The sequence below is a fragment of the Nilaparvata lugens genome, chromosome 10, assembly GCF_014356525.2.
Source record: "Nilaparvata lugens isolate BPH chromosome 10, ASM1435652v1, whole genome shotgun sequence".
Lineage (NCBI taxonomy): Eukaryota > Metazoa > Arthropoda > Insecta > Hemiptera > Delphacidae > Nilaparvata > Nilaparvata lugens.
Window position 1 is genome coordinate 4,866,923 of NC_052513.1, and position 23,464 is coordinate 4,890,386.

The 23,464-nt window shown below is 31.9% G+C and overlaps 2 protein-coding genes across 3 annotated transcripts in view; one reads left to right on the forward strand and one right to left on the reverse strand.

Annotated features, from left to right (window-relative positions):
- Positions 1–13,998, forward strand: part of LOC111046701 (probable G-protein coupled receptor Mth-like 1) — a 92,030-nt gene extending 78,032 nt beyond the window's left edge. Inside the window, 4 exon segments of the mRNA XM_022332315.2 lie at positions 6,476–6,666; positions 7,554–7,692; positions 10,273–10,444; positions 12,198–13,998. Coding sequence (XP_022188007.2) covers positions 6,476–6,666; positions 7,554–7,692; positions 10,273–10,444; positions 12,198–12,350 — 655 coding nt within the window. The 3' untranslated portion in view covers positions 12,351–13,998.
- Positions 13,999–18,111: 4,113 nt separating this feature from the next.
- On the reverse strand, positions 18,112–23,250 carry LOC111046695 (E3 ubiquitin-protein ligase MARCHF8). 2 transcript variants are annotated; one of them, XM_039436128.1, is made up of 4 exons: positions 23,005–23,250; positions 20,798–20,920; positions 19,656–19,884; positions 18,112–18,312 (listed from the first exon to the last, which is right to left on the reverse strand). In XM_039436128.1, exons 1-4 carry the CDS (start codon positions 23,066–23,068, stop codon positions 18,138–18,140), a joined length of 591 nt encoding a protein of 196 aa, XP_039292062.1. In that variant the 5' UTR covers positions 23,069–23,250; the 3' UTR covers positions 18,112–18,137. The 2 variants fall into 2 exon arrangements, with proteins under 2 accessions (XP_039292062.1, XP_039292063.1); XM_039436129.1 differs by having other exon boundaries at positions 18,200–18,312; positions 19,652–19,887; positions 23,005–23,236.
- Between the last annotated feature and the right edge of the window lie 214 nt (positions 23,251–23,464).

Genomic DNA, 23,464 nt, shown 5'->3' on the forward strand with positions numbered 1-23,464 from the left:
AACTTTACGTACTGAAATCTTGAAGAATTAAAAATAGGCCTATAATCATCCTCGGTTAAATAAGAATTATATGCAAAATTTCAAGTTAATCAGTCCAGTAGTTCAGATGTGATGATGCGTTATTCGTGAATTTCTTATCTCGTATACGTGTATAAGCCAATTCTTTCCTTTATTAGACCTATATTATTCTAGATCATTCGCTCATCCAGTTGGAGATTGCATCAGGTTTTATTAATGTTATAACTTGGAGTATTTTTTATTAGGTCTTTATAATTATTAGCTTTTTCATGTGAAAAATGATGAATTTTCTTCAAATCTCAAGAATCATAGTCTATTAGTATTATCAATGTTCATCCTGATCATTTTCTTCTGAGGTTGATACCCACATGAGCTCTAGGCTTGTGCGTGAGTAATGAGGCGGATGATAATGAGAGATGAATGGACCTAAAGTTTTAGGTGGGTTCCCAACAGTATTAACAGTTCACAGCGAGAAGCTTGTTTGATTCAAATGGCATTCAACTCAAATATTCGTCTCTGCCTTTCCGAAATATGATGAATTAAATGTGGATCTCTTTACATATTTATTTGGAAATTACAAGTTTCTCTACGGTCTCTTGAGTCTGGAGCTGTCGAGGCTTCACAGTGTTAACGGTTATAAAAATGTCTTTTGAAAAGGTCAAGTTCATATATCTATTGCACTATGTGTCTATTGCACTAATGACAATGAAGAATTCTATTCTATTTAATAAAAACTAGCTTCATTTTCCTAAAGAACTTTTCTCCAAGGTGTTTTGAGTTTGAAGCTATTGAGGCTTCGCAGGGTCAACTTTTATAAAAATCTCTTTCAGAAAGATTAATCACAAAAAAGCTGCCCACCTGAAGAACAAAATTAACATAAAGTTGTAATAATAATGGTTGAGACAATAATAATTTATTTATCAGTCTCGAAAGAGAAGCAGTCTCATACTCACAAATTTCTGAAATGAATGAAATATATTTTTATTTTAATTTTCTTTACAAAACCAAAAGTAGTTTTTCAATCGAGTTTATAAGTGGTTTGTAACGATAACTCACTACTATTATAATACAATAATTATACAGTGATTGAGAACACTTTTAAAATACAGTAATTGCAAATTTGCGATCTCATCATGTATCATTAACTGTTCTCTTTGAATCGTCTGCCTCTTGTGAACTCTGGCAAACATTTGCATAGTAATTATGAGAACCGAGATAACGTATCACGTATCTCACAGTAATTCCAACGGTTCTACACCTCTGAAAACACGAATTTTATTGACCTTAGTAGGTTAACAGTTCAAAATTACCGGTTTATCGGCACTATGACGGCCCTATTGTAGCTTATGAGAAGAATATCATATAGCTTTTTCCCAGGCTCTCAGTGAATCTTCTTCAAAATATCAAAATATTAGTTCTCATCCATGGGACATCGAGTATAAAATGTAACATTATATTATACTCTCTACCATGGGCCGACAGTTCCAAATATTTCTCAGAAATTTATCAGTCGTAAACCATTAAGGCTAGTTGAATTTAGAGTAGACATTAGGCTACAGTAGATTTCTCATGCAATACAAATTGTTCATTCATCATATTTTTCGCCGATTCAACAGTTTTTGTTTGTCAATTTTCTTATTTTGGTCTACACTACTATAATTTTGTACTATTGCTGATACAATGCATAGTAGACTTCTTTGTGATGCTCGATAAAGATATAATAACATTATATTTGTGGTTTATTATAGAAAATATTTATTAAATTTTACCTTAATGGGAAAGTTCGGTGATTAGAATTACCTTGAGGAGGAAAAAGTTTGAAAACTTTGGAAATGTAGAACAATGGAATTGAATATCAGACAGTGGTGACCTGATGACAATGTGCATGTAAAATAGATTTTATTAGTTTAGATATTGTACCTACATTAATAATTTCTCAATTCGTCAGTTTCGACGAAAATACTTTCTGCTTCAGCTAAACATTCTGTTACTGATAAGGCGAACAATGAGAAAGTTTTCAGTTACATGACAGATTTTGATGGGGTTTCATGAAAGGGTTTCTAGTAGAGTATGAAAGTTAGCTAGAAAGAATCAATACAGTATTATAGATACACGAATAGATTTACAAATCAATACTTCTTGGGGGGATTGTCCCAATATGGTTATCAGAACCGGATTTTGAACCGCAATTTGGCGCTCCTAGGCCCAATTAATTTCACCCCGACCCTTTTCAGTTACCTCCCCCAAAGAATGGAGCAAAACGAATTACCTTCCATATTCTTATAAACTGTATCAATTTCATTCTTGTATGTACAGTATTCTCTTATGCATAAACTAATTCTATTGCTTTATATTATCAGATATGTGGCTGCAAATGCATATCCTGAACTTAATTATCTACAAACGCAAAGTAACTTGCTAATATTCATCAGCCAATCTCTGTGATGATATTCACAATTTACCACGTTAACTTCAGTTCCAGACAGTTGTGTTGTAATGTAATATGGAGCCTGCTGCCCCAGGTTTTATTTTAGTCATAGAACCCAGTGGCCGGTAGGAGATAATGATGACTGAATCAAACTGAGCGGGAGCCGGTTATGAGTGGTCAGACAATGTAAATGTAATGAAAAGAAATAGAACATGAAATGAGAGAGATCGTTGGGTGAGTAGAGGGAGAATGTATGATGGAAAGAGAGAGAATGTAGATCGGAATGGGAGAGAATAGTATGATGGAAAGAGAGAGAATTTAGATTGGAATGAGAGAGGATTGTCTGTGAGAAGAGAGAGAACAAGGAGAGAGAATCAGACAGGTGGTTTTAGTCCTTCAAGAGTCCAGTCGACCTTGCATGGAATTCTTTGGCGTTGTCTTGAACTTGACAACTGAACTGAACCGACATGCCAATGAAAACTGACTTCCTTCGCTTCTGGAGCGGATGAGCCAATTGCACTGTAACTGAAACTAGGGAAAATAATTATTGAAAAAAGACAGGATTGTGTTTCCGTTACGGATGGAAAGGTGCACAAAAATGTTGTTTCTGAGAAGGATGTTCAGATTGTATAAAAAGTGACACCAGATTGAAGATTGGGTAGGATATATTTGTAGGAAATGTACTTCACTAACTCCTTCATTAAGAACACAGACCAAACTCTCCATTTTTGTTATACAGCAATTTATTAAATTTGAGCGATTACCCGAATCGCCAATGACCACCCCGGTCGTCCGGGAAACCCACCTCGTTCGACTCCCACCACCCAAAATATTGTTGAAGTTTTTAATCGAAAACAACATTTGAGAGCTTCATTTTCAATATTAATATAAGATTTTTAGATTTTCTCATTCAATGCCAAGATTTCTCACCTTCAATATTGTTTATCCAGGTGTTTGAAAGTGGGTGGAAAAGTCGTTTGAAAGGCGTACTTGGATAATTGGTTAAGGGGGGCGATTTTCCTTTGAATAACTTCTTCTTATTGGTTCAACATTTTTCCGCTAAACGTGTAGGCCTAGTATTGAAGTATATTAGTTGAATCTCAATTCTTTTATTCATTTATACAATAAGTACATTATCAAAATGATAGGTAGAGGAAAAATAAGGTAACCTTGTGCTATTCCTCTCCCAAATTTAGATAACACATCGTCCGAAATAGGTTAAGTATTGTAGTTCTTCAATTCACAAAATTTTCAGTCCTCAAGTATTTTCACAAAGTAAATTTCAAATTTAGAACATTATTATAACTATAATAGGAAATACTCACATATTGAAAATATAATTTTGAAGAATTACCGAAAAGCAAACTTAATTCTAAAATTCGCCTAAATTACGTAGTATATAGCATACACAAATAATTTTCTAGTTTCTGGAATCATTAATCACTAATATTCATGTTTTATGTATGTGATCATAGTCTATCTTACTTATTTGAATGTATAATATTTCGACTATTTGAATAACACATACTTTCCTCTGATTTAATGTTCCTCATAGTCATTAATTTCGTGGTAACGTTCAAACATGATAATATTCAGTCGGCAAATAATGACTAAGTGCACGTTCATAAAAGAAAGGAAGAACACGAACAAAATTGTTCTCTTTGTTCAGTAATGCTTTCTCTTTCTTTCTCCGAATTTAGTCATTACACTACTTCCGACTTCCGCTTCCAATTTGATAAATGTTCAACTCGTGCCAAAGCCGTAAAAAAATTGAGTGCAGAATAAGAGAATGCCTTATTGTTACTATCTTTGTTCGAGACAATATAATGCATTTAACTTAATATGTTGCTAGAACGTTACAAAATGTGTTTTTTTTTAATCAAAATTTTATCAATAAATTATAATATTTTTATCAAAATTTATCAAAATTTTACAATACAAACAATTGAGGGTCCTGTCAAACTCGAAGGTTTTTCGGCGGGTGCCCAGTTACAGAAAAAACGAGTTACAAGAGATAAATAAACTTAGGACAAAATAAATATTACACATCAAAGATTTCAAGTATAAGATGAAAGAAAACAAATACAGATTACAAAAATAAAATAAGAAATATACATCCGATTTTGATAGAGCATTTTTGGTTGTTCATGAACTCATGAACAAAAAATATACGTTTGATGCTCTGTCTGTTACATTGTGAATTGACATAATTTTACTAGTGAACAATTTTTGATGACACAGACTCAAAAAATCAATCTTCAACTTTGAAAACCATGAAGTTTCAAAATGTTAGTGTATTTTGCCAAATGTTCGATGCTTTGAATCGCAGGTGATTTTGAGTGAGGGCGACTTGTTTGACCTTACTGAGCCGTCCTGATTGCTATAAATGGTACCGTATAAAATAAGACAGTTATTGATACTGTACTCAGTACATTGTACATGGTACATGGAAAATGTATCTTCTGGCAGTCAATTCAAGGCATACTTAAACAAACAAATTTCAGCCGATTGAAAAGAAACTATATTAGTCACTTACAGAACCTTTTTAATCTATACTATAATAAAGGAAAGAACTGGCTTATTCACGTACGGGATAGGAAATTAATAATAAACCAATTAATAGAAATCCAATAATAACGCATCATCACGTCTGATTGGACTGATTAACTTGAAATTTTCCATATCGATTCTTAATTAACCGAGGATGGTTATAGGACTATTTTCAATTCTTCAAGATTTCATTACGTCAAGTTTTTAATTAGACCCTTGCGAAGCACGGGTTACCTGCTAGTATAGAATGTTATTGGATAATATTCTTGATGTCTTATCTTGGTAAACCCAAACTCCAAACTGTTTCAGAATTGAAAGGTTTGTTACGGTATTCCCGTTTTGTAATAATAATATTATCTGCTCTCACATACTGTGCTTCTTATCATAAAGAAAATATTGAAACTCACTGGTAGCATAAAAGGTAGCACTACTCTTACCAGTAAGAAAACAAATATCCTTAGTTGTATACTAGGAAAATGAATGACTTGTTCAATTGTTGACACAGATATTATTGATATAATATTAGCAATACTTTGATTCAATGTAACCGTTAGTAATACATTACTCAACAGAGGTTTCTTATCACTAAATAACTTCTAAATCCATCATCCATCTCATGTAAAAGTTTTTCTTTAGATATTTTTAAATAAAACAGGGTTGAAATAATTGAAATAAATTGAATCCTGCATTAAAGACAAGCAAGGAAGGAAACAAAGGAAGCAAGCCTTGTTCCCATCTTGAAATTTCAACAGAATTTGTTTCTGATTCCCAATCTAGCCTTCCCCTCGGAATTTATTTTTTCTGATACCTGATTTCAAGAATTTTCTATAACACCCAATAGCCCCCCCCTCCATGAATTTTAAAACGCAGTCTGCTTCCAAGCCCCCCCTGTGGGCACCTCTGAGCCTAATTTTGGTAAATTCTACTTCCCCACAATGTCATTCAAGTTTAGTGATAAATATCCAAATATTATTAATTTTTTTATTTAATATAAATGTTATATTTTTTAATCAAATTAATTCAATTTACAAGTGCCTCCAACTCCGACTATAACTTGGACACAACTAAGTGTCTCTAACTATTCATTACAACTGATAGTTGTAATGAATCAATCAATTCATGACTGATTTCAATGAATGAAATCAGATCATTTTGACGTGATTTTATGCATCTCTACAGAGTGTCCCACGAAATGTGTAACAGTCGAAGACCATTTACTTTTATGTTGTAAAGCGTTTATTTAAATTTTTTCCTTATTTATTTCAAATCGTATAATGTGGTATTTCATTTTATCCTCTCGACATCGTATTAATTAACGATATTACACGAAATGTGTAACAGTCGAAGACCATTTACTTTTATATTGTAAAGCGTTTATTTAAAATCTTTCCTCATTTATTTCAAATCGTATAATATGGTATTTAATTTTTATCCTCTTGTCACCGTATTAATTATCAAAAACTTTGTTTGTTATTGCAGGGACTTGCGCCCCACAAGCCTGGACAAAGGTCAAGAGGTGTGTCGCCTGCGCCTGTATGAACTGTACGCCTGGGGCGGCCCATTGCTGATAGCCGGCACTGCCGCCTGCTTTGACAGCCTGCCGGACGACGCCTATCCCTCCGACGGCATCTTCAGACCCAAGTTTGGTTCTAACAGTTGTTGGTTCGCAGGTGAGTTTTTAACAGACATCTCGTTATATTTATTTATTTATCACATTTATTCGTTACATTTCTTTTTTCCCATTTTCCTCTCTCATTCATCCCTTTTTCGTTCCCTTCACCATTCATTCCTCACTTTTATTCCCTCTACCTGCCTATTACATTGGAAACCATAGTTGGTTAGGTATTTTCCCTCCTTTATTTCTATCCAGCACATCCAACCACGAAGCTTGTTTTTCGTTTTATAATTAGACATTTTTATTTTGATTGTATTGTTTTTTGTTTTGTGTCGAATTCATTAAAATTATTGATTGATTTATATATAGGAATACCGTCATTAACTAACTTATTGACTTGGACTCTATTATCTGTTTATGTGTTTTTGACGTGATCTTATGCATCGATATATGCTCATGGATTAAGAAAGATATCTATTTCATCTGCCGTATTAGATAAAACGCATTAAACTATTGGAAAAAAGGAAAATTTCTCTTTGTTGTAGTTTGGACACAGTGTTTAGGTAAATATTTTTGAAAACACTCACTTTTTATCTGAGAAATGAGTTATTATAAAGTGTTTCGTCTTGGAAAACTGCGCTAAGAAAGTATTTTGTTACATTATTTACCAAAAATGGAATTTTTCTGTGAAAATCTTGATGATATTTTAAATAATATTGAGATTCCTGCTTTGTATCAGCATTGTTATATTCACTGATAATACGATTTACCAATCAGTTGATTAATATACTGATATGTGCATATTTAGAAACTTACAAGATTCTATATCACACTAATGATGACACCATATTATGTTTGTGTTTCTCTCAATGTTTCTCAAATTCGTGAAATACGGATATATTTTATGATATCATTTTGATATTAATTTGTTTGTAATTTCAGGTGACGCAGAAATCTTCTCGTACTTCTATGGACCTCTGGGTGTTCTCCTGTTGATCAACCTGACGCTGTTTGGTGCTACGGCAAGAGAACTCACTTGTGGCCTCTGGAAGACAGAAGTCGTCAAGTCCAACACTGAACGGTCAGTCACTATTCATGTTTTATGCCATTCGATTTCAACAAAAATAAGAGTTTATGTGGAAGAATGTTCTAGTTTGAAGTCCCTTGAACAAATTATGCTGAATAGTAGTTGTCAAATTATAATCCTAACCTGTTTAATTATAATTTAAACTTGGTTCAAGCTGCTATCGAGCTTAAGGGAATTTTGGACAACATTGAATGATCGCAAAATTATGACATTTGTAATAAGTTGAATTATGTAGCCTATTTTAATCGTAGAAATTTTTGAAGTTTTTGAATTATGAAAGTAAATACAGTAGCCTAATAGAAACTAGGACCCATCATGAAGCTCAGGTTACATTATTTTATGGATATAGTAATATATTATATTCGGCCTCTTTTGTACACTAGGGCCCATCTTGAAGCTCTAGTTACATTATCTTATAGATATAGTGACTTTAGAGCCAGAATGTATTATAAAGCAACACTAATAACCCTCTCCATCGAGCAAATCAGTTGGTATTCATTTATAATACCATTCTACTGAAAGAAGAACAATCAGACAAATTTATTATTAATAATTATTGACCAATTAAATTGGTTATAATTCCAAATTTTAATAGTATTTTGGATGGAAAACGCTCTTACCATAGTGAGATCAACTTCAAATTATTGAATTATTGTACTGTACTTTTATAGCAAGTAAGGGCCGTTTGCACATTCAAAGCTCAAACTGAATTCAATCAGCTGGTGGTTTAAACTCAATGTAACACATTACAACAAACGATTAAAGTTTTAATCCAGTTTAAAATGAAATTTGGTTTAAACTGTCACTGTGCAAACGGCCCCAAGTGTTTTAAGTTTTGAAGCAGCTTTGCCAAAAGCTTGTTATGCCTTTCTGAACTCCTTGAATAAATAAATTCGAAATCAACATCTAAAATTCCGGTTGTCTCTTTGGGGTTTTCTAATTGGATCCAGATTAGGCTTGTCAAGATTATAATTCTCCTCAACTGGCATATTATAAATGTTGAAATCAGCTTAAATCTTCCGCCAGAATAAAAAATAACTAAACATGAGTCCTCAAATCCGGATCTCTTAGTATGTTACCTAAAGATTCTATTGGAGATTGCTCCAGCATTCTATGATGAACCAAGACAGGCGTTATTGATACGAACGAACAAGAACGTGGAAGGAACTGATAAAATAATGATGCCAATTTGAGGCGTCGCCCATTATAAATTATTGTTGGCGGGGCGGAAACTGTTAGCAGCGGGTAGGTTATTGAACATGATAGAAAAATGCTGTCCAGAAATAATATCGTTTGACAGGCTGCAGAAATAATTGAATTACGAAGTGTGAACTCCGGTTTCTCAGCGATAACAATCGGCAATTCCTGAACTGGAACCAAGTGACCGTGACAAATTATGCCGAGCAACATTTCCAGCGGTTATTTCCAGGAGATGTCTTGCTGGAGAATATTGCTACATGAAAAGTACAGATGGTGTATTGTGTAAACTATATTTTTCAACAGTTTTGTAAGATTTATTGTTTTTCCTAGAGAATTTCTACCGAGCAAAGTTTCAAGCGGTCATTTTTAGGACATGTCTTGGTGAAGAATATTGCTACATGAAGAATACAGATGATGGTGTATTGTGTAAACTCTATTTTTCAACAGTAAGATTTGTAGAAAATTTTTCCTTTGTAGTCAAATTCTGCCGAGCTAAGTTTCCAGTGGTCATTTCCAGGAGATGTCTTGCTAGAGAATAACTGCTACACCTCAAATGAATAATACAGATGGTGTATTGTGTAAACTCTATTTTTCAACAGTTTTGTAATATTTGTAGAAAGTTTATTTTTTGTAGAGAAATTCTCCCGAGCAAAGTTTCCAGTGGTCATTTCCAGCCAGGAGATGTCTTTTACTAGAGAATATTTTATTTGCTACTTTCCTTGCCCTATTATACCATAGGCAAGGAAAGTATTGCTTTCCAAAAAAAATTAAGGTACCCTAATTTCAAGTTACGTTTCAAGGTCCCCTGAGTCCAAAAACATGATTTTTTTATTAGGAGTACGGTAGTACACCCAACTCGGGCTTCAGCCTAGGGTTGTTTATTTTTATTTAACATTTTGATATTTCTTCTCTTTTATATTGTTTTATGTTCGTATAAAACTTCCTCATGAATTTAATCCAATGAATATTGTCCAAAGTAGAGTTATGTACAGGATCACATCAAATCAAATCAAAATCGTTTATTTATCCTTAATAATAATAACATCAACAGAAAATCAGAAACATAGAAATAGAATTACATTAGAATGATGTATTACAGTATAAATTGTCCCATTAAATCAAAGTTATTTCTTTTATTTTGTAGATTATTCAATTTAACATTATTCTGAAGTAAGATTCACTTGAAACTTCCAGGCTTCCTACACAAAATATTACTTAGAACTGTCAGTATAATTGTTTACCAGTAAAGTAAGTTTACCATTCGACTAATGTTGACCTGTATCTTATAGAACTCTTTGTTACTCTTAATCCCATATTTATTTTGTAACTTTTTTTGTATGACTACTAATAATTTGATTGTTTTCAATTTTGCAGAGCGACGCTGGGTAGAGTGTGTCTGAAGCTGGTAGTTGTGATGGGAGTTACATGGGTGGCGGACATCATATCCTGGTTCGTGGGGGGCCCCACCTATGTCTGGTACCTCACTGACTTGATAAACGCCCTCCAAGGTGTTCTCATTTTTGCCGTCGTCGGATGCCAGCCTCAGGTGAGTTTCTTTCTTGTACATCAAGAAATTGAATTCAAATTACAATTCTGTCAAAACCAGTGAAGACCTCTGCAATAGGCCCTACACGCCGGCCGGGTTGGTGTAGTGTTAAGGCTGTGCAAAGGCTAAAAATAAACTTTCTACTGGTGATATTTTTCATGGTTTTTCGATTCGTATATCATCAAGCTATCAAAATGAAAAAGTTCTCTCAGGAAAACATTTTTTCCGATCATTACTTTTTGAGATATGGGCGCTTAAAGTTCAAATTTTTGGAACAGAACATTTTAGATTTGGTAAGAGATAAATTCAAGAGATTTAGTGAATAAATTCTTCATGGTATTGATGATTGAATAAAACAAAAATTTCCTAAAAATATCAATTTGTGATAAAGTTATTCAATTTACCAAAAATGACCAAAATTAACTTTTTTGAGTTATTTTTGGTCACTTTTAGTAAATTGAACAACTTTCTCAAATATTAATATTTTCAGGACATTTTTGTTTTATTAAATTAACAATACCATGAAGAATTCATCCTCTGGATCTCATGGATTTATCTCTTACCGAATTTGAAATGTTCTGTTCCAAAAATTTGAACTTTAGGCGCTAATATCTCAAAAAGTAATCATCGGAGAAAAATTGTTTTCTTGAGAAAACTTTTTCATTTTGATAGCTTGATGATATACAAATCGAAAAACTTCAAAAATATCACCAGTAGAAAGTTATTTTTAGCCTTTGCACAGCCTTAAGGAGCGTTACAACCTTCTTCACTGCCTGGTTCGTGGGGTTCGAATCCCACCGATGGAATAGACGTTTGATCATCTCATCAATTCACCAACGCACTTTCCTTCACCCACGCACAAGCAAAAATGCTGATGATGTTGACATTGAAAATGTAAAAAAATTACAGCAATGGAATGAAAAACAGGCGCTAGGCCAAAACTCCTTCTGTTTCTAAATTCAGTCCAATAAGTTATCGAAAGTAGAGTTAACTATAGTCCGTGCAAACCTCAGTTTGCAACACGGGGCTTTATGGCCAATGTTATTTCAATGTAACAATAGGAGATTAGGAGCCCACTGTTTTTGTTTTTATGCTGATTCTATCAAAAAGGCCTATGCTCTCTATTTCGCTCTTTCTATCTCTCATATAATTCGTTTATCATCTATCTGGATTCTACAGATGGAAATTACTGAGACATTGCAATTATTCAAATGCTAATGAATAATTAATTATTATTAAACGAAAATCCAAATTAAATATGCTGTAAATCACCCCGCAGACTTCTGCTACTGCAAATATTGACAACAGGGTGAACAGCTAGATGGAAATTCAATGAGCGCTACTATTCAAAAAGTATTTGTCAGCCCGGGAATCGAACTCAGTATCTTCTAATTGCCGGTTAGGAATGCTTACCCTTACACTAAACTGACAATTCCTGGATAGCAGCGCATTTTATACGAAGCCATAGCGGTCAGCCAGTCTACAGATGAAAATTACTGAGATATTGCAATTATTCAAATGCTAATGAATAATTAATTATTATTAAACGAATAATAATTTCGTTTTCGAAAATCTGGACGCCAACAACAGGACATGCATGATGAGCATGTGTGTGTGCGTGTTGAACATTTGTATACACTCATGTTCATCATGCATGTCCTGTCGTTAGTGGCCAGCCTTAGACAGAAGTCTCTGTAATCTACGTAAATAACGAAATCTAACAACAAAATTAATTATTTTCTTCTTTTCAAAGGTATGGGCAGCTGTAAAAAGACTGTGGTGTCTGAGAGAGATGCCCTCTGAAGGTGGAGGCATCAGGTCCTCTTCGTCACACGCTATGCCCTCAGTTGGGGACCAGAACACCACCACCACATCCACGGTGAAACCCGTCGAAACGCTCTGCTGACACCAGCTCTGACAAAAACCGGCGTGAAATACAACCGCATTATATACGCTTTGAGTGGCAGCTAGAGCCTAACCAAGTATTACTATATTATCCCTTAATGGTATATCCATTATTTCACTAAATGCGTTTTAGTGATCAGACTGAATCTTCTTAACTTGTCAAAATACTTGCCAGATATTTTGAAATCTCGGAAACTGTATCCAGATTTAATGAGAGAATATAAATAAATGTTAATAGGGATATTCTTGAATTGTATGAAAACTCTTGCAGGATATCTTGGAATTTCAAATAGAGTATTGGGAGTGTATCAATAATTATAATTTGTAATAGCTTATTGCTGGCATAATTGTCTATCATTCAATTGAATCTGTTGATGCCTGATCTTCTTCATTCATGAGGTAGAAATCATAATGGAAAAAGTATTATTTTTACTCTGGTTAGATAATAGGCATTTCAATATCATATTTATAATATTGTTGTTAAATTCTACCAAGTATTCACAAGACTAGATGATAAGAGTTACGTTTATTACTCATTCACTGTAAAAATGTATTGGAACAACATTGATTCATTGAATCTTTTTAATAACCTAGTTGAACTGCGTCTTTTAAAGCAGTAAATTGTTATTTCTTGTTTTGAAAATCACTTACAAGTGACACATCTCGGCAACTTGTTGTATCTTCAAGTTGGAATTTTAAAGTGATAAAACTTCGAAAGTAATTGATTGAAAAGTTCTGCCTGAGGCATTTGAATGATAATATATCATTACCACTGACATTACCAAATTTTTACACATTTTCTTTTTTGATGATGAAATTAATTTACTGGCAGAATCAGGCACAGTAGTTATAGACGATCACATTGTTTGAGATCAACATTGACCATCAAATTTGTTTGCAAAAACTTCATTAAGGAATTTATTGACTGCACTATCACTCATTCAAGATGACTTGAATTCTCTGTAAAACGTTTCATTAGAATATCAATATTGTGATTATGATAGAAAAGGAGATATGAAAATGTCGTTTGTGAGTGCTGTAAGCTAGATCAATATAACAGTATTAAAAATCAGAGAAGTTAATCAATTTAGACGAATTTTCATTGCGTTCTAAATTATTTGATAATAAGTGTTATGTTTATAATAACTTAAAACATTATTGTTTGCGTTGTATAATTTGAAAATCTAAACTGATCCATCTAAAGGTGCGTACAGATATACGCGCCGCGAACATGAGCAATATTCACTTTTAATCAGTTGATTATATATTCTGTATTTTTACAGAAACGGTAAGATACAGATATAAAAAGCTTGGCATCAGCTGATTAAAAGTGAATTGCGCGTAAATCTGTACGCACCTTAATAAATAATATTAATATCTAAATGCTTATAATATATTCTTAACATTCATTGGTATTTAATTAGCTTTTGTATTATAAATGCAGCTTTGCATTTTTGAGAGTCATGATAGCTTAGTACACATCTAATTAATGTGTATCGTTTCTAAAATCCTATAATACCATATTGTTGTTCCTATGTTAATTTTATGTACTGTAATCCATATGATAATGTAGGTACTAACATTGGCTTCTGAAAGTATTAGCTGGTGTGTTGCCCCAACAACTGTATTAACTCATAGTAAACATTATTATGTAAAGTCTAGAGTCGTTGTGTAGTTTACGGAATTGTCTTAAGATCTGCTTAGAATTTTAAGATTACTACTTTCTTCTACGTTTATTCATATATTCTTAAGGCTTTTATCGGCAGAGAGATCCTTTCGGACGTTCTGCCTTGCCGTATTACCCAATGTCATTTCCTATCAACACTCAAGTTTCTTATCAAAGATAAGATATTTTCTACGTTCAACGTCAAGTATTGAACTATCGTACTGAAATTTAGAAAACTTATCAAATTTTCAAAGTATTTATCCACGTTTGAACACAGAAATTACCAATTTTATGAAATTTATATAGATTTTTTAGAGTTTTGAAGTATTTGAAACTCATAAAACTTGAATTTTCCTTATAAATAGCATTTTGATGAGTGTTCTCCATCTAATATGCCCCTACTCATAAAAAAATGTAACTAAAATCTAGAAAGAATTGTGAACAGCTATTCTATCGAAGTATTGGAAAATCTCTGTAAATTTACAATGAAAATTTTTTCATCGAAACTGTTAACTTGTCGGAGAATAAACTCAATTCCTTTTTTAATTTTCAACAAAATAATTTTTGAATAAGATTTTAATTGATTATAATCAATATTTGAATTTACGTATAATTATCATAATCTATAGACATTCAGAATCGCTATCTCAAAACTAAAATGTCCTTCTTCTTGTGTATGAAATATAATCAATTTTTAACTTTTACCTACTTTTAAATAAATCATATTTTTTAGTAGCGTTAACGATAAGTCTAATAAATATATGATAAAATGTATTATTACTAATCAGTTTCATCGCAATCTATAGATAAAATATTATCTATCAGTACTTAGATAGTGGTAATTAAAAACGTATTTAAAGATTCTGACAATACCAAAGAATAATATAATATATTATGAATCAGTACTTTTGCCTTGAGAAGTAGGATGACCCTATAACCTATACTGAATTCATTGGAATTGTCTGATGAATTAACAGAGAATGTAAGCACAATTTGTATAGTGTGAGTTGAATGATAGATGGTTCAGTAACACCAAAAACATAAAATTAGAAAATAAGTTTCTAGACATTGATAATGGTACTCGTTTCTTGTAAATATTAGTTTGTAAGCGTTTTTAAAATGAAATCGAGCTTTAAAATTATGTAGTACTAGGAATGTATTCTTTACATGATTTTTTTTGCAAATTTTGAAATAAAACAAAACATTATAGAGATTGAGTTTTTAATCTTGAGTACTATGTTTTATAGTTGTTAATTTATTACATAAATAGAAAACGCAAACCCTGAAATGACTTCAAAAACAGATAGGTAGTTTATTTTATTAACATTAATAAAATTTAAAAAAATACCCAATTTCTTCAAACTTAACGTATTAAAATTTGCTCCAGGTTCTTCTAAACGCAATGAGAGGAAGTCCTGGAATGTTTCTTTCAAAAGACGACCATTTTTACCCGAAGTTAAACTTTTTATTTTTCTCTCAGACTGACGTAATAAAATGTTTTATAATTAAAGATTACTGAAGCCTTATGCGATATTGATATTATTGAAAATAGTTGAGATTTGCTGACCCAAGGAAATGCCCTAAGTTATAATGTTTTGTGTCGCTTTTGTATTTTACTTTAATTTATTTTGCCTCCCGTCAAAAATTAAAATTTCAATTCCTTCTTTGAAATAGTATTTCATTTATCTCATAGCCTAGTGATTGTTATTATATTTTTTTGTTGTTGATGCCTGTGTGCGTTTGGCTTTGTAAATAACTTATGAGTTTATTTTTTGATAATTTTGTACTAAAATCAAGAAGGAAGATGGTGAATAAAGTAATATCAAATTTATTGTAAAACATGTGTTTTTATACCTACTTCTTATAAAGCATAAATAATTCATCAATATCGGGGACCGAGCTTCGCTCTGGAGTACAAAAGCAAAAACAATTTTGATGCAGAGGAATGCAAAACTTTCCCTCACTAAGGCCTAGTTGCACAAAAGCCGGTTAAATTTTAATCCTGTTAAATTCACGTGAACTAAATCAGAGAAGACCATTTCAAAAATATGGAACTACTGGTATTAATCAGGATTGAAAATAACCCGGTTTTTTTGCAACCGGCACTAAGTACCTGATTGAATGATTACAAAAGTTCAACAGATGAGTCATAATTTTGACACACACATGAACTCGCTCACTCATTTCCATCGCCAACATAGACGACGAAATAATTATTATCAGCTGTTTTCCCAAGGATGAATAATAATCCTTTTAATGTCCTTCAGCAAGTTTTGCCAGGGATGAGACCTAGTGCAATCGAATTGTTATATTATAAACCTACTGTGTTCTGAATTTCGTAGGAATCGTTTGAGCAGTTTTCGAGATCCGGTGAAATACAAACATAAACATCCAAACATATAAACAGAAGTTGCTTATTTAATAGTATAGGATAGTGTACGAACAATTTTTTATTGATATGTAGGCTATTGAATTCTTAGAATAATGATACTATAAATATTCTTTCTTTCATGATTGGATTTAATATGGCAAATGCAATATATTTAAAGTACGGTATTCATGTTTCAATATCTATCGATCAATTGCCAAAAATCTCAAAGTTTTTAGCGAATATTTACTGTATTCGAAATGTTTTTATTGCAAAAATATTGCATATAATAATAATCTCCTTATTCGAAATGTTTTTATTTTGAAAATATTACATATAATAATATCTCCAATCTCCTTATAACAGATTCTTCAACTAGTTTTACATTAGAAATAAACTTTTTCTAAGAAAGTCAGAAGTTTTCGAAGGTCCGGATCCAAGTGACGAGCGATTCATGGTCTATAGAAACCTTGGTTTCATAGACCTTGGAGCGATTGCAAAAACAGTGGGATAGTTTGTGGCGAAAAAGGAGAAGAATATGATAGAAGAATATAAAAGCAGAGTATTTCAAATGTCCAGCATATCCAACTGCTAATTTAAGATTTTCCTGACTTTTCCTCTAGTTTCAAGGTCAGGTTGAGTTGATTTCTTATGTAAAAGAAGCTAAGAAATCGAATACGACATAATATAATGCGGTGTATAAATTTAGAAGAGATGACATCTCTTCTAAATTTCTCAATGTTATGATTCAAATCATCAGGTTGTGTTTATTAGGTAAAATAAAAACACAATTCAAACAAAACATGTTCGATCTCAAATTTTTATTCGCTATCAAATGCATTTAGAGCTACAAGAATTTGAAATCATTGTTCCACAAACACCACATACCGTAAGTTATTCACAGATTGAAATGTTTTTTGCTCAAATAGAGTCTGAGTAGTGATGCAAGAGAATGCGTACACTGTTCCTTGTCCTATGCCAATGGATCCATCTCTGAAAATACAGAAGACCTATGATAAGTTATTCATCAACTAAACGTTCAAAAGAAATTATTTGTCATTATTTAATGTTTTTTTTATATTGCGGATGATGCCCACATGAGCTTCTTGCTTGTGCGAGGGAATGGGAAGTGTGAGGGTGATTGATGAGATGATCAAACGTCCATGCCTATTCGATGTGATTTGGCGGGATTAGAACCCGCGACCAGCAGACTGGAGGGTGCAACGCCTTAGTAAACTCGGCTGTCTGGCCGGCAAATGCAACTCATCTTAATAGCATATCGTACTCTTTTATGAAATCTACTATCTTTTATTTTAGCAGTATGCAAAGGAAATTATCTTTCTTATTTATTCATCAATAGCATAATCATATAATGATTGGAAATGAGTGGCCGTAGTCGAGTGGATCAGATGCTGGCTTTATGATTCAGAGGCCCGGGTTCAAATCCCTGCGTGGGCAAAATATTTATCTCGGGCCACTCCCGTGTTTCGGATGGACACGTTAACTCGTCGGTCCCGGCTGCCTAAAAAGCAGTTGTTAGGTCATGTCAGAGGCCCTGAAATTGATCAGTTGCGACCTGAAAACTCTGACACCAGACCTGAGCCAGCCAGGTCACTCGATATTATTATTATTATTATTTATTGGAAATAAAAACTGGCTTAACCCTTACAAAAATATACGTAATATATACAATCAATAAGATTAAACTACACTGCCTATTGTAGAAACTAGAATGGAGATCTTTATTAATTTTACTAGTAAGTTATTTTGTAAATATAAATGATGGCGAATAGAGATGTACTGAGAAATGAGACAGCTGCCGTGTAGAATTCGAATGACTCGGTTGATTTTACAGACCAAGAATTTCGCAACATCCAGTACATCATTAAGGAGAGCATTGATAGCAGAAGGAAATCACATATCATAAATCTGAAAATCATGAATGATGAATTGATTACCGTAGCTATTTGCTATTTTTTAATAGGTATCTGATCAAGATATTATAGCTTCATTTTATTATATGATTGAGTGGTGAAGGATCATCCAAAGTAAGTCAATTGGACACCAGACAGTATCAATTGATATGTTTTCAAGGTCTATAAAAACCTTTTATAGATTTTATAGACCTTATAGTATTAAACTAAATTAAATACTATATTAAATGAATAATACTAAAACTAATAATACTAAACCTATAATATTCTTATAAACCTTGGTTTTTCAAAACTTGATACTCCTGCTTATTTTGTAAAAACAATCAGATAGGGTACATAAATTGAATCTCTCTTCCCTAAAGAATGGCGGCATAATGATTTAATCCCAGATATGTTAGATTAGTAAGAACTTGAATTTCTCTCATTAATTTATTGTAATATTGTTTCGATGTTTTGTTTTCTAATATGATCATTGATTGGTTTGCGGATTTGGCTGAATAGTGATTTGGGTTCACTAGTCATATGTATGAAAAGTATCTCAAAGAAACTCAAATTTTCTGGCGAAACCTTGCTAGGAAACATGTACACAACAGATTTAAAGATTCAAATTCAAATTATTTATTAAACAAAACAAGCATTTCGTTGTGATCTCAAGGATCATGGACTCGACAATCAGTAGTCAATCAGTGACATTTTGACAAATAGATCAGTAATATTATAGCATACTACCATTAGATACAAAATACCAATAATATTCGGATAGCCTATAGCCATAACTTTATTTTGAGACTCACTTTGAAACATGTTCCTATACCACAGTACAGATTCATGTTTCCCTTCCCCTCTAGTAATCCCATTTTGACTATCAACAATTTGTTTTCCACATCCATTTAAATTTTTCTAATTGGTATTCTTCAGTAAGAAATCAAAAAACTACTAGTATATAGTGAGGTCCACGTTATAATGGCAGTGTTTGATTAGCAATGGTATTGATAGCCTTGTCTATCATTCAACAAAGCGGATAGCGCTATCTCTTTCTCGCTTTGCTTTGTTGCCAGATCGTCTTCTAACAATGTAGAATTAATAATTAACAAACTATTTCATCTTAATTATGAAATTATTGAAAAATATAATTTCTTGCTTGATAAAATACAATTGAATATTTTAAACGAGAATGAACAGTCATTAGGCTTCATCAATAAACCTGTATCAGCTACCTTCTATAGATGGCATTGACAAGACAGAGGATCAGCAACGTTTTTCTCCTATCTTTCTCCACTGCCATTATAACGTGGACCTTACTAAAGCTATCAGTTGATATTTTGCTACGTTACTCACTTTTTGTTGCCTCCTTTGAAAAGCCATATGCTTATAGAGACAAGTGGACTATGTTTAGGGACCGTATGAATAATGTAGGGCGTAGAACACACTTCACATGCTGACAATCCAGATACTTGCAACCAGTGCTCGAGGCAGGAAATGTGAATGAGGCCTTGGGTGCCCCGACATTTGCAAGGTGATATCAAGGTGTCTGACTTTGCCTCCTGACATATTCTGCACCAACTATCTACTAGATAAAAAACAATTTGTAATAGACCGATCGATATACATAAAAACATATTTCACTCGTACTTGAATAATAATTCAAGAAATCAAAGTAACAAAAAAGAATCAACTTTCAATCAAACAATAACATTATTCAACATAAACACGATACAAATCAAAATACAAAAACAATACAATTAAAATTATAATTATAAAAATATAATTAACGTACCGTATCCTTTCTTAGAGTATGTATTTTGCATTGTAAATTTTCTATTTTTGGTTTTATCTCTGTATACATTTTATTTTTCATAATGTACCGTAATTACTTCATCCTTGTTTTCATCTGATGGGCTACCGTAGCAAAAAAAACATGTATTTTCTTTAAAGTTATAATTTATTATGCCAAGTTTATTTATAGAGCGGAGCGGCCTTTCTCCCCTGAGTATTATTAGGAGTAGTACACCCCAATCGGGCTTATGCCTAGGGTTGTCTACTTTTATTTTACATTTTTAATCTTTCTTTTTATTTTGTATTATGTTTGTTTGTGAAATAAATGAATTGATTGATTGAAAATATAAATGTCTGATGTAAATACAGAATATATAATAAAAAAAAACAATAACGTGATGAGTCTCCTAAAATATGATTCAAGTATAATATTGTCTTGTATCTTGAATGTTTAAAGCAGTTTTGTCTAATGAAGTATAAATTATATTATAAAGTTTTCTCCTTATAAATAAATTGGGAAAGGATGAGAATTATAAGATGAATAATGAATCATTAAATGATTTCACAAATTTTGTGTAATTTTATCCAATAACTAGAGGAGTATAAATTGATGCCACAAATGTATTGAAAAATTTAAAATATTAAAGTTCGATAAAATATTAAATATTCATAAAATTTTAGAAATTTTCCAAACCCATACAAACCTTTACGAGTTTCATAACCAGAATCAATGCATATACTACTTTCAGGATTGTCGCAAACTTCCTTCACATCAGGAATTTTACTTTCTTTTAAACTGACATTTGTCAAATTGGAAGATGCATCAACTGCAAAAATAAAATACATTTGTAAGTTTAAATTATGTTTTAATGTTCAAATGGCACGTTTTTCTATACATTGAATAAATTTTATTAGCTACGGTAATATTCTAAGTTAATTGCTTATTATGCTGCATTTGTTATTTATATAATAAGAGAGAGTAGGGTTGTGTTTGTTCGCATCAAAACATATCAACTTGTGGATTGCATACCGGAAAAACGGGAATGATTTAGATCTCCAAATTTTGCACATAAATTCTAAAAATATCAATTTCGTGCACCTCGAAGCCCAAATTTAGATTTTTCTTATAGATTTTTCAGAATTAATGTTCAAATTTGATTCATGAATTTCGTACATGAAGTTCCATACGGCATAGGCTACATTGTTGCAGGCAAGAAGTGTGTTTTTTATGAAGAAATGTCGTTACAAGACAATCATTTTCGAACGTAGCCGTGTAGCGTAATGGTATAGAACTCGCTTTCGAAGCAAGAGGTTTTTTTGTTCTTAATTTTTTCCCTCTAAACATATTATTATAAATTATTTTTCGACGGAATTTGTTTTCATTACTATTGAACTTGGATTTCATCAAATAATAATTATTTTTAATGTAAATTTTGCCCACCAGTAAAAATGAAATGGACATACTGTATCATTGAATTTCATAAGAAAAACATGAACAGATCACAATAAAATAATCAATAGTTAATATTCTTCAGTTATAAAGTACTATCAGATACAAATTCGGAGTGAAACATATATTTTAGGTAGTCTGTTTGGAATTGGGGAAACAAAAGGCTGCCTGATTCAAATTGAGGAGGGTCTAATCAATACTAAAATGTATTGATGTATTGAAAAAATCAATATGATTCTGTGAGTTTTTCAAGTATTATGTCTTGAGGATGTTTATAGGCCTATTTTCAGTTCTTCAAGATTTCATTACGGTACATCAAGTTTTCAATTTGTCATGTTTCCAGTTGTTCTACAGAAACAGCTGAAAATTTCTTTTAAAAGGGACATTAGATATGATAGGTATGATTGGGGATCCTATTCGAATAAAAATAACTGATTTTCTGTCGCATCAAAATTTTGTTCCGCCATTTTTTGAATTAAACTTCATTTCTTTAAATTGGAAGGCAGTTACATGACACCTTCAGGTAGGCGGTTTTCAGGTAGTCAAACATGATTTCGATACAGAATTTTAAGAGAAAATGAATGGTGAAAACCGCACCGATTTCTCAAATTTTTCAAAAGTTTTTGTCATTCATAGATACTGATAAATCATCCATCATCTATACTATAACAATGGAAAGGAGCTGGCTCATACATGTACAGAAAATTATGTAGGAAAATCATGATTGACGCATCATTACAATTAACTGATTGATTTGAAATTTTGCATAAAGTTTCTTTATTAACCGAGGATGGTTATAGGACTATTTTCAAATTTTGATTATTTTATTACGTCAAGTTTTCAGTTGTAAAGTTTTAAAATAGACCCTTGCGGAGCACGGGTTACCTGCTAGTGGTTAATAAACTGATGTATCACCGTACGTAGTATTTTTATAGTATGAGTCTCAATGAAAAAGTCAACTCACCAAATAATTCAATTTAATAATTTTTGTTTAAAAAAAATTACAAAATACCTAAATAGCAGTGCCGTAACTATTTCTTTAATTCAAACTTAAGGGGCAAACATTTAATTTACTGGATAAATATTATTCTTCTGCCGTATCAAAATTATCCTCACATTATTTTTTTAGTTGAATAGATTAGGGTGTAAAGGTAAAAAGGTGATTGAAATGTTTTTTTTTTTTAAACATCAGTATGAAGATTTATACAATATGGTGACAGAATTAAAGCTTTTGCTTAACTTAATATTGGGTCAACGTGTATCTTAAGACACTGATTACCCAATCCCCAACACAATCAATTAATAACAAAACTGTGATAAATTATTGTAAAAAATTAATAAATCTTTAGATTACAAGATAACAAGATACTCATTAGATTACTCATTATTTAGATACAAATAATGAGTGTCGTATATTTATATAAACAAATGAATTGACAGAAAAGATACATTATGACTTACCTGCATGAATAGTAAAACATTTGCTTGAATTTAATTCTTTGTTAGATTCTTCACCGTTAACCATCAATAAATATTTTTAGTTTCTTTAAAATTGAAATTTTCAATAAGTTTCTACAGAAGTTACAAATAAGTTATTTGCATCATTCTCTACAACTTCTAGGGTCACAAGAGAAAATGGTACCAATTTTATATAATTTTCTTGACATGTGTCTTTTTCTGTTGGATAACACCTGTTCAAGTTCTGCTTTGAACTGGACTTTTTTGATAACTCGGATTTTATGTATTTAACTCTTATTATCAATAAATCATAATGATACATGATTGGTCAACTCTAATCCGATTCTATAAGTTAAAAAATATTGAAAAACTTTCCTTAAGTAATTTAATTTTATATCTAGTTATTGCTTTTTTTTGCTGGGAAACAATATTCCTTTCAGTTATCATTTTCAAGTGAATTTGC

Coding starts and splice junctions, on each gene's coding strand:
- LOC111046695 (XM_039436128.1), bottom strand. CDS start 23,068: ATGGTTAACGGTGAAGAATCTAACAAAGAATTAAATTCAAGCAAATGT. Junction 20,921..23,004: donor ATGTTTTACTATTCATGCAG/GTAAGTCATAAT, acceptor TTATTTTTGCAG/TTGATGCATCTTCCAATTTG. Junction 18,313..19,655: donor TTCAAAGGAGGCAACAAAAA/GTGAGTAACGTA, acceptor CATGATTTTCAG/ATTTATGATATGTGATTTCC.